General features: G+C 39.3%; 1 protein-coding gene across 1 annotated transcript in view; it reads right to left on the bottom strand.

The window, feature by feature from the left end:
* Window positions 1-2,130: 2,130 nt before the first annotated feature.
* FAM20C (FAM20C golgi associated secretory pathway kinase) overlaps window positions 2,131-11,893 on the bottom strand; it is a 149,295-nt gene continuing 139,532 nt past the window's right edge. The window contains exons 7-10 of the mRNA XM_020977310.2: window positions 10,900-11,006; window positions 10,415-10,496; window positions 9,105-9,164; window positions 2,131-3,310 (exon numbers count right to left, since the gene is read on the bottom strand). Of these exons, the coding sequence (XP_020832969.1) occupies window positions 3,061-3,310; window positions 9,105-9,164; window positions 10,415-10,496; window positions 10,900-11,006 (499 nt within the window). The 3' untranslated portion in view covers window positions 2,131-3,060. The remainder of the gene's footprint in view (window positions 3,311-9,104; window positions 9,165-10,414; window positions 10,497-10,899; window positions 11,007-11,893) is intronic.

Genomic DNA, 11,893 nt, shown 5'->3' with positions numbered 1-11,893 from the left:
AATCAATGTAGCTTGGAAGACAGGGTACTAACAGTTGGGAAAGATCAGGAGAAGCAGAAGATGGTGCTTGAGCTGTATCTTGAAGAAAGAGAGGGATTCTATGAGAGGCAAGAGAGAATGCCTTCCAGACATGGAGGTATGCCAATAGCAAAGCCAATGGAAGGAGATAGGAGACAAAATATCATGTTCTAGGGACAGAAAGAGGGTCAGCTTGGCTGTATCACAAAGGAATACAGGAGAGGGAGCAGGACCAAATTCCATTTATTCACTATCCACTCTCAAAAGGAATAGAGAACTATAAATATCTAACTTGTCCTAAAACTACATACTTCAAGGTCATGAGGGTACCCCCCATGGATCTAGAGTTTCAATGTTTGATGAATAAATCAACTACTTAATCATGTGGACTGTCTTATATCCATTGACCTGTGGCTTCGGCATGGTTTTCTGTAAACCTAAAATAATCCTCCAGATATATTTCCATTTAAACATTCTCCTGCCAGACAGATTTGCATTTGAATAGATTATCTTCCACATTTATTTGCATTAATTCATTCATTATTCCTTCCATTGTCTTTTTTCTTCCTCTCTCTTTCTTTTCCTCCTTCATTTCCTTCTCATTTCTTTGCTCTCTCCTTTCCTTCCTTTTCTTTTCCTTCCCTCCTTTACTTCCTCCCTCCCTCCCTTTTTTACTTCTTTTCATCACTCGTTCCCTCCTTCATTCCATCAGTGTGGTTCACTGAACCACTTGCTTGTCTACTTTTCATATTTTAACCAAGGATACCCTCAATAAGTGTGCAGATTGTTATTCCCAGCTCTGAATCCATAATCTTCAATACCAAAGGGGTATTTGTATAAAGTTATTTACCGAATTTGCCATGAATCTTACAGGCTAATATTGGTGGAATATAAAATCCTTGAAACAGAGATGATCATTTTTGTCTTTGTTTGCCCAGTGCCTACCATACGGCAGATGCTTAATAAATGCTTGATTAGTATTCAGGAAATTCTAGTCAAATCCATCCTGTATGGCTATGACTTTCTGATTAACACTTGGTACCTCATTGAGAGGACTTGAAACTATTTCATTGGCCAAAGGACCTGGAGATGTCTAGCATACACACACACACACACACACACACACACACACACACACACACACACACACACACATATGTATATACACATACAAATATTTTTAAAGTCTTTAGTCATTTTTTAGATGTGACCAACACCATTTGGGATTTCTTGGCAAAGATATTGGAGTGGTTTGCCATTTCCTTCTCCAGCTCATTTTACAGAGTGAAGTGACTTGCTTAGGGTCACACAGCTAGTCAGAGTCTGAGGCCAGATTTGAACTCAGGGAAGATGAGTTTTGTTGGGGGCAGCTGGGTGGCGAAGCGGATAGAGCTCCAGCCTTGGAGTCAGGAGGACCTGAGTTCAAATCCAGCCTCAGATACATAACACTTATTGCTGTGTGACTCTTAGCCCCTTGCCTAGCTCCCCCCCCCCCGCAATGAGTCTTATTGACTCCAGGGCCAGCACTCTATCCACTGTACCAACTAGCTGACCCTTTAAAATATTAGGGGGTTATAATTTGACATTTTCAAATATTTGATGGGCTATTAAGAAAAAGGGTTAGGCCTTTTTATTTCAAGGACCAGTGAGTGGGATTATAGAGAAGAAGATTTTGGCTTAATAAAAAGGGGCCTTCTGAATAATCACAGCCGAATCCTCATCTCTTCAAGCACAGGATAGATGTCCACTTGTCCAAAGTAGGCATTTAGGTGGTGCAATAGACCCGAGTTCCAACCCAGACTCAGATAATTAACATCTGTGTTATCCTAGTCAAGTTACGTCACTTCTGTCTGCCTCAGTTTCCCCATCTGTAAAATTGGGATAACAATAGCCTCTAGTGGTTGAGTTGTTGTGGGGATCAAATGAGGTATCTGTAAAGCACTCTGCACACCTTAATGTGTTACAGCTATTTCTGTTGTTGTTACTGGGGATGCTGAAGAGGGAATTCCAGTCTTCTAGCAGGGAGAAGGATTATCTGATGTCCCTTCCAAGTAAAAAGTTCTAAGTTCTCCAGTTCTGTAATTGACAAGGAACCCACAGAAGCAGTCCAGCTACACATCTGCCATATTTTTATTGTACTTGTACCACGTTGCAAACAATTCCACAAAAAAAAATGCTGCAAAAGTAAGCCTATGGCTGCAGATTTACTCATATATGTATATATTTACACCGAACTATTAAAAGCAAAGTCAGGACAGTAGCGGCTTCCCTTTGCCCATCTAGAAAGGTCAGAATTGCTACTTGATGATGGATAAATAGAATGACTCATCATTTTACATCACTTTGTAAAAACCAACATTCAAGTACTTTCTGAAAATGAACAATTAGTGAAATTCCATTTGGATTAACCACCGAGCTTTCAGAGTTTTCATCTCCACTCTTTAAGCGCTGAGGCCCAACCCCCATGCCCACCCCAGAGCTTTAGTTTTGGATGAGGTCTAGCCCAGGACAGCACGTGACGGGTTAACATAGTCGACCAAGTGGGTGTCGCCTGGAGTAAATGGTGAGGCATCAGATGATGCTGCCTCTCCTTTGTGAAATTTGGTAGGTAGATCTGTGGTTTATACATACATGCGTGTGTATTATATACATACATATATGCAGATATACATATGTATACACACACACATATATATAGATACCATATGCAAATACAAAATATCAAAGGCCTCCTTTCTATACAAAAAAAAAAAAAGGACAGAATGCAATTGCCACCAATCCATTTCATCTGTCAGATATCATAATATTTTTTCCAACTCTTTCATATTGTTTTGGGGAACTAATTATAAGCGTTGCATTAGACTTATTTCATAATTATCTAATCTTTCTCAGAGTGTCTTTACCTACTTGGGGAACAATTATATCTCAGTTCTGAATTCACTGAATTCACAAAGTGGCATACATATAGTCTCTTGCAAGACTTTTTTGTTTTCTTCTTTTCCTTACTTCACTCATAAAAACAGGAACGCTGCTTTAATTTCACTACCTCTTGGTTGTGATAGTGTTGGCAGTGTCAAAGTCATTTTCAACCACACTGTTATAACCATCTTTTTCTATACAGTCCCTAACAGCCTGGAGAACAATCCGTAGCCTTCTGTCCAGGGCCTCTAAATGTAATTGGTAGAGAATGGGAGCGATTTTGTCTTTGAGCAAAGATTCTTCCATTAAGTCACTCAGCTTGTATTCTTCCTTGGCAAGCAATTGTAGTCGCAGGTAGGTGGACTTCCTTATTCTGGAAAAGAAAGGGTAAAAAAAGTCATTCTCCAGGCCTCTGGCAAACCTGGACAGAGAATGGATATACTTCATTGGCTCTTGGGGAATGATAGCTGGACAGGGTAGTAAGGGAAAGAGGCAGTGTAAAGGCAGTCTGGGTTACTGTGAACAATGAAATGGTCCCCATGTATTCCAATTCTAACTATTTGAAGTTATAATTATGTAAAATATCATAATTGGCTCTAGCCCAATGGAAATATGCAGTGCAAATTCAAATAATGTGACCATTTTATGGGATTCATTATTCATATTCATCAGGATCTAGCTATTGTATAGGGCAGCTAGGTGGCACAGTGGATAGAGCTCCAGGCCCTGGAGTCAGGAAGACTTAATGATGGATAAATAGAATGACTCATTATTTTACATTACTTTGTAAAACCCAACATTCAAGTATTTTCTGAAAATGAACAATTATTGAAATTCCATTTGGATTAACCACTGAGCTTTCAGTTTTCGTATTAACTCTTTAAGCGCTAAGGCCCAATCCCCATACCCACCCCAGAGCTATAGTTTTGGGTGAGGTCTAGCACAAGACAGCACGTAATGGGTTAACACAGTCAACCAAGTGGATGTCACCTCAGACACTTACTAGCTGTGTGACTCTGGGCAAGTCACTTACCCTATTTGCCTCAGTTTCCTCATCTTTAAAATGAACTGGAGAAGGAAATGGCAAACTGGTCCAGAATCTTTGCCAAGAAAACCTCAAATGGCATCACAAAGAGTTGGACATGACTGAAACAACTTAGCCACAGTAACAAAGCTGTAATGTATTTGACTGGCAGTCTAGGTAAGCTAGGGTGGGGTGACCACGGCTTTGTTCCAGAGCAGGGCATTAGAAGGGTACTAGGAGCAATACCGACCTCTGCTTGGTAGCACTTTCCCCTTTGCCCCCCTACTCTACCCTTTCTGGGGCAGGGGGAGGAGGGGTGCTTTCTTTCCCCCTTGCTCCAGTGATGTCAGGCAGCATATCCTCCCCTCTTTCTCCCCCTACTGCCCACTGCTAGGCCACGTCCTTAGGGGACTTTCTCATCCTTAGCAGTTTAGAACCAATATAGCATTTGAGGATACGTTTGCTTCCCCCTGTGACTATACCTCCGTGGAGGTATTCCCATAACCCCCAACCCTTGCTGTCTGCCACTTTCTCCAGGTACAGAAATTGGTAGTTACTATTTGGCACCACATCCTTTCAGGGTCTATGCCCAACTCTGCCCCTCACCCAGGGCAAACTGTTTTATTAGTTGGTTTCTAAGTTCTTCCATCTATAAAGTTCAGATTCTGTGAGTGGCGGAAGGTGGATTAAGATTCTGGAGATGCGGGTTGCAGTCTAGGCTTTCCTGCTAAGTAGATGCATGACCATGGGTAAACTACTTTATTTCTCTAGGCTGAAGTCTGCTCATCTGAATATTGTACAGGGAGAGTGAAGTACAATGGAAAGAACAGTGCCCTTCTAGTCTTGAGGACTTGGGTTTGGATGCAGCCTCTTCCATGTCCTACTTGTATGCCCCTGGATGAATCACTTCATCTTCCTCTGGGCCTCAGTTTCCTTCTCTGTAAAATGAGAAGGTTGGAAACAGATAGCCTTCCTTAAAAGTCTTCTGGCTCTAATCTATGCTCTTCTGGTCCAATCTTATGAAGATATTGGCTGGTCTAGGTCAGTGGTTCTCAAAGTGTGGTCTGGGAACTCTGGGGTCAAAACAATTTTCATAATGATACTGACATTTTAATGTCTAACATGGTGAAAAGCGACAGATATAAACAAAAGTTCTTTGGGGGGGAATAACTTTTTAAGAGTGAAAAGGAGTTTTGAGACTAAAAAGTTTTGAGTATTTCTGGGCTTGGTGATTTCTGATATCCTCTGTCTAGCTCTGATGATCTATGCTTGTCCAGTCATGGGGATGTTATATGGAAGTGGACAAAAGTCAAATGTGTTGGAAAGTGTTGAAAAAGCACTGCCACTCCAAAATATAGTCCCCCCCCAAAAATCCCTGGAATCTTACCATTAGTGATTCACTCCTTTGTACTAAAGCTTTACCTTTCTTTTCTCTACAATCCAGCAAATCATCTAGGAAGAGTAACAGCTTCCTAACACTACAGTGCCAATGAGTTAACATTGTTGTGATTGTTCAATTGTGTCTGACTCTTAGTGACCTGGAGATGTTTAGCATATATATGTATATGTATATACACATACAAATATTTTTAAAGTCTTCAGTTGTATCTTTCAGTTGTATCTAACTCTTCATGACCCCATTTGGGGTTTTCTTGGCAAAAATACTTGGAGTGGTTTGCCATTTCTTTCTCCAGCTGATTTGACAGATGAGGAAATTGAGAACAACAGGGTTAAGTGACTTGCCCCAGCTAGTGTCTGAGGCCAGATCTGAATTCAGGAAGATGAGTCTTCCTGATTCCACATCCAGAGCTGTATGCACCTAGCTGCCCATCAATGAGTTAACACTGGAGGATAAATGAGTCTCTCCCTCCCTGGGGGAAGATCAGGAAAACCTAAAAGCCCAGGGCACTGAGGGGCTGGCAGGGGGAGGAATACAGGAAGAGGAGCTTTAAAGACTAATTATAATTGAACTTCAAATTTATTTCCTACAGTCCTGGGTGTCAATATAACATTAGACACATTTGAGCTATTCAAAAAAGAAGGTACCCAATTTTCCACCTTATTTTACCAGCCAGGAAGGCATTGCTGAACATTTACCTATAAAGAGTCCAATAATGGGAACCACTTACCAGTTTTACGATGGGAACACTTTACATACATTACCTCATTTGATTTGCATAACAATGCAGTGAAGTCTATAGTACAACAATCACCATTTTATAAAATGGAGAGAGTTTAAGGATGTTTCCCAAGGTCACATAGCTAGTAAGGGGCAGAGTCTGGCCTAATACTCAAGTCTTCTGACTCCTCATACTGTGTTCTTTTGACTACACAACTTTTGCCTCTCAAAGGTCTAAGATGACATCTCTCTGAGTCTAATCAAAGCAACTATAATCTTGGCTCTTTTAGAGATATAATTCTATACTGAAAGACCCCTGACATGCACGTAGAAGGACAATACTGTTAGAACAGAACGCCCAGCATCAGTTGCTGGTGGACTCCTCATTGAAATTATCTTGTATTTAACTTTGCATATACTTGTGTGTGTAATGCTATTTCCACCAATAGAATGTAGACTCTTTTGAGGACAGGTACTAATTTCATTTTTGCCTTTATATTCCCAGCATTTGCTTATTGATTGACTGGTAGTGGTAAATAACTATAAATTTGTAGTGATAGCATCTGGCTTTAATTCCTAGCTTTGCTCCCTATATACCCTTGACCATATCACTTTCTCCTCTCTGTGCCTCATTTTCTTCCCCAAGAAAGTGGGAGTTGGATTATTATGAAGGTAGTATGGCACAGCAGAAAAAGCGATGGGTGAACTTGGAGTCCTGACTTGGGAATTCAAATTCTGATTCTGCTACCTATTACCTGTATGACCTTGGCAAAGTCACATCATCCATTTAAGGCTTCATTTTCTCATCTGTAAAATGAATTGGATGGCCTCTGAGGGCCCCTTCCAGCTCTCAGTCTATGGTTCTAGGAACCTATGGTTCTAGGAACATTGCCCCTGTGAATGAGGGGCAGTGGGCTATGTCACTGGGCCTCTATACCCCCAAGGCAAATGATACAGAATCTGAAAGTGGACTTAGCCACCCCCACCCACACCAGAATCATAAATCCCAACCCACTATATGCTCTTTAGAAAAGAGTTCAATGGTGATAGGAACACTTTATGCTAACAAAACAAAAGACAAAACTAGAAACAAAGCAGGTGCCCATGGATTGGGAAATGGCTGAATGACCAGTGGTACTGTAAAATTCAGGGAAACATGGAAATAACTTGTATAAATTGATACATAGCAAAAAGAGCAAAAGACAACTGAACATACATAATGATTACAATAATAAATGAAAGCAACTCTAAAATGCAGGCAGCTGATTTCATATTTTAGTGTAGCAGACAAGAGATGAGGTATAGGAGGAGGAAAAAACATGTCTTTGGTGAAAATTAGGTCGCATAATGGATAGAGCATTGGACTTAGGAGTAAGGAAGACTTGATTTTGATATCTGCATCAATTACTTGCTAGCTGTGTGACCCTAGGCAAATCATCTAACATTTCTTGGGTGCAATTCCCTCATCTCTAAAGTGGGGATAATAATAGCTCCTAATATCAAGTTGTGATGATCAAATGAGTTATATCTAAAGTGCTTTGTAAACTTTTAAGTGTTATGTGAATATTTGTTGTTATTATTATTATTGTTATCATTGTTATTATTCCCCTTCCCTCAAAGAACTCTTAGCTGAGGAAAATAGGGGACATTTTATTATATCACAAGTACCTTTGTTATTTAGGAAGATTTTTTTTAAGGCAGATTAAAGGAAAATCTTCTTTATAAAACGATTTCCTAATGGGTCTTTACAGAACCACTTTGACTACTTAGAAGTCACTGCTTACCAATGAAACATAATTTTTTCTGTGATGTGGAAGATATTTGGATGGGTGGGTGGATGAGTGGGAGATGAGGGAGTTTGGGTGTATGCAGGAAACCTCTGTAAAAATGTGATATCACACAAACCATCCCAATGAAAACTTGACTTCTTTTTGACTGGTTTAAAGCTGCTTTAAATAGGGGTTTGTTTTAAATGGGTCACCTTGAAGAGCTTATTACCACTCCCAGCCAAAAGTCTACCCAGGCATCCAGCTGCCCCCTTGGTCTCCTTACCTAGGAGAAAGATCACTTGAGAGATGAATGGCTCTGTTCCCAATATCTCAGAATTCAGGAGACAGAATTTCTAGTCCCAGTTCTAACACTAATGTATTGTGAAATCTTGAGCAATTAATCAATCAGTCAATTGACAAACATTTATAAATATGCCATGTACTCTGCTAGGGGCTAGGACACAAATACAGAAAACAAAATAATCCCTATTCTTTCTGAACCAATTTTTGCCTTATCCATAAAATAACAGCATTGGATTATACAATCTCTTAGATCTCACTTGGTTCTAAAATTCAATGATTCCAACTAAGCCATTTGTTTCGAAAACAATTAATGAATAACTGGAATTTTTCAAATAAGTAGTTATTTGCATCCGACTGTTATTTTTCTCAAAATGATAAACTATTGTGTTCAAATATAACCTAATACAGTCCCAGTCACATCATCTCTCTCATTTCTTGTGGTCAGAGGAGTAGCTGGTAGTAACTCTCCTTGGAGTAATTTCAGTTGGTGTGAAGGGGTGCAACAGTGGGGACAGCCCCACAGTGGGTACAGTAGAATCAGAGAGAAGTCACATATCCCTTAGAAAGTCTGGCCCTCATTCCTCACGGGAGCTGGTAAGGAAAGTGAGACAAAGGAGAGGAGAATCACAATAATAGGACCCTGAAGGTGGTTATGCTATGTGCGGTAATGGTGCTACATAGAGGACCAAGGAGTTCAAGAGACATGTGGACATTGGGTGCTGAGAGAAGGACATATACCTTTCTCAGGAAGCAAGCATGCTTCCTCACCAAATGCTGGTGACATGGGCAAAGTCCCATTTGCCCTTGGACTAGTTACATCTGTACTTATAATGCAGGGGTTGGAATAATAGCTGATTTAATTTTAAGTCTTATATTTTCAGGACTGTTTGTACTGATAATTGATGGAGAAAGGAGTTCGTTAACAGCTGGGAGTAACCACAAAAGAACTCACCTGCAACATTGATTTAAAGGCACCAAAATGGAGAGCTCATCATGGGAGTATTTTCCAAACCTATTTTAAGCAAGAAATATATTACATATATATAGTCACACTGGGAGTCACAGAATGTCAAGTATGCATCTATGTGCGTCCTATAAAACACACAGGCACAAGGGAAGCCCGTCATTATGCTGGAGCTGACTGGAGTTTTGTTGAATTGATTAGACCAGAAAAAGAGGAGGCACAGATGAACAAACAGAAAGGGGCTGGGTAAAGATGGAAATTCAGGGAGATATGAACTGTCAAATGGTTTTCTGTATAGTATAATTATAGTAATGGCTCATTTATCCAGTTTCACCATGGAATGAGATGTTCTACATAAATGAATTTTCCAGATAACTGGAGCTTTCAGTTTTGTGTATCCAAGCATTTCTTATTTTACCCATTTGGGTGGGAAATCTTTCTAAAACAGCTGGTAGTGCAGTTTCTTGGTTCGTAAACAAAGCTTAATGAACATAACTTAATACTGTAAGGGGTTAAGGTAGCCCCTAGAGTCCGGAAGACTTGAATTCAAATTCTGCCTCAGACCTTAATAGCTGTGTGTGACCCTAGACAAGTCATTTAACCTTTGTCTGCCTCAGTTTTTTCATCTATAAAATGGGGATAATATCACCTGTCTCCCAAGATTGTTGTGAGGATCAAATGAGATAATATTTGTGAAGTATTTAGTTAGCACAGTGACTAACACATAGTAAGTACTTAATAAATTTTTGTCCCCCACTCTTTATTGATGACTCAGGGTTACCAGTATAATCCAGAGATGGCCACAAGAGATTATTACTACTAATAGTAATAATAATAGCTAACATTTATATAATCCCTTAAAATTTGCAAAGTACTTTACATATATTAGCTCTTTGATAAGCAAAAATGGTACCATTTGACCCTATACTAAACGGCTCCAGACTGTTGGTGAGATAGGAATCCTTCCAACTCCTCTCTGCTGTCAGATTCCACAGTTATCTTTGCACTTCCAAAGGGTAATTTGTTTTACAACTAATTGTCTTCTAAAATTTATTTTCAATTTTACATGTAACTCTAAGTCAATGGCCCTGAACGGCTCAGTGCCTCTCTTAAAAGGTCAGGTGCATGGACATTGTGACAGATTTCTCTCTACTCTCATTCATTTTAACAGGCCTCTTTTGCTTATTTTCACTTTCAGGCAGGCTACCAGATGTTTGAGGTTTTGGGAAGGTGAATATGCAGATGGATGGAGATGTTACAATTCTATCATTTTATCTAGAAGAACAAAGAACCCTTACCCTCTTCCATTGTCTAAGTGAATAATAAATGTTTCATTGCCAAACTTTTCAAAGGTCTCATAGTGATGTCGATCCATGTTTCCTGAGGAGGGAACCAGAAAGAGCTTTGAATCTTGGATGTTGAAAATTCAAGGATGTAAAATAAAAGATGTTAGCTTCTTGCACAGAGAGCAGGGTATTTCTTATTCCCCTAAGGTACAACCTTGAAGCCCTAACAACTAAAATAAAAACAGTAAATCTTAGGTGCCTGCTCAGACCACTAGACCTATTTCATAGAAATAATAAGCTGCAGCATAATGCTCTGTGATTTTTAACAATATATCTGTGTTAATATTTGATGGTTTTAATCTATCTTGTAGGTCTGCATTCCGTAAAATTTATGGCTCGTATATTCACGCTGTGTATCAAAAATTGCTTGGTTACACATGGCCCTCCCGATAATTCAAGTTCTTTTTATAGTTAATTTAACAGGATCAGACACATACCCATTAGGAAATCAAAAATGGTCATGTCCATTATATCCAAAATGCGGTTGCTGTTGTATGGTGGTGTCTGCTTCACCTCTTCACAATAATCAGGGTCCACTTCCCATCTGAAAGGAACAAGTGACATGAAAGCAATTCTCATTTTAATAATGAGCCAATTTATTCTAAGGACAATTGAAAACTCAATGAATCAGCTTTGAGGGGCTGCTTACTGAGAGAAGACTAAAACGAGGAAATGACCTCAAATTGCAATAGGCAATTTTGGGGTCAAACCTAAGTAAGAAAGGTCTTTCTACTTATAAGAAAAGCTGTTACTGCCAAGACAAACTCAGGGATCAAATGAACACAACTACAAAACACTTTTTGCACAAATAAAGTCAGATCTAAACAAAAATTGGAGAGATATTAATTGCTCATGGGTAGGTAAAGCCAATATAATAAAAATGACAATTCTGACTAAGTTAATTTACTTATTCAGTGCCATACTGATCAAACTACCAACGAATTATTTTATAGAGCTAAGAAAATTCATCTGGAAGAACAAAAGGTCAAGAGTATCAATGGTATCAATTTTTAAAAAAAGTGAAGGAAGGCTGCCTAGCAGTTCCAGATTTCAAACGAAATTACAAAGTGGTAATCATCAAAACAATCTGGTACTGCTAAGAAATAGAGTGGTGGATCAGTGCAATATATTAGGTGCACAATGCATAGTAGTGAACAACTACAGTAATCTAGTGTTTGACAACTCTTCAGATCTAAGCTTTGAGGTTTAAGAACTCAACATCTGACAAAAATTGATGGGAAACACTGGAAAGCAGTTAGGCAGAAACTCAAATATATAGGGAACTGAGCCAAATTTATAAAAATGAGAGCCACTCCCCAGTTCTAAATTGTCAAAGGATATGAGTAGGCAGTTTTCAAAAGAAGAAATCAAAACTATCAATAGTCACACAACTCTGAGATATCACCTCAACCCATCAGATTGGCTAACATG

This window comes from Phascolarctos cinereus, unplaced genomic scaffold (assembly GCF_003287225.1).
Source record: "Phascolarctos cinereus isolate Bilbo 61053 unplaced genomic scaffold, phaCin_HiC Scaffold_4;HRSCAF=312, whole genome shotgun sequence".
NCBI classification, from domain to species: Eukaryota; Metazoa; Chordata; class Mammalia; order Diprotodontia; family Phascolarctidae; genus Phascolarctos; species Phascolarctos cinereus.
This window is presented reverse-complemented; position numbering and strand designations above follow the sequence as displayed.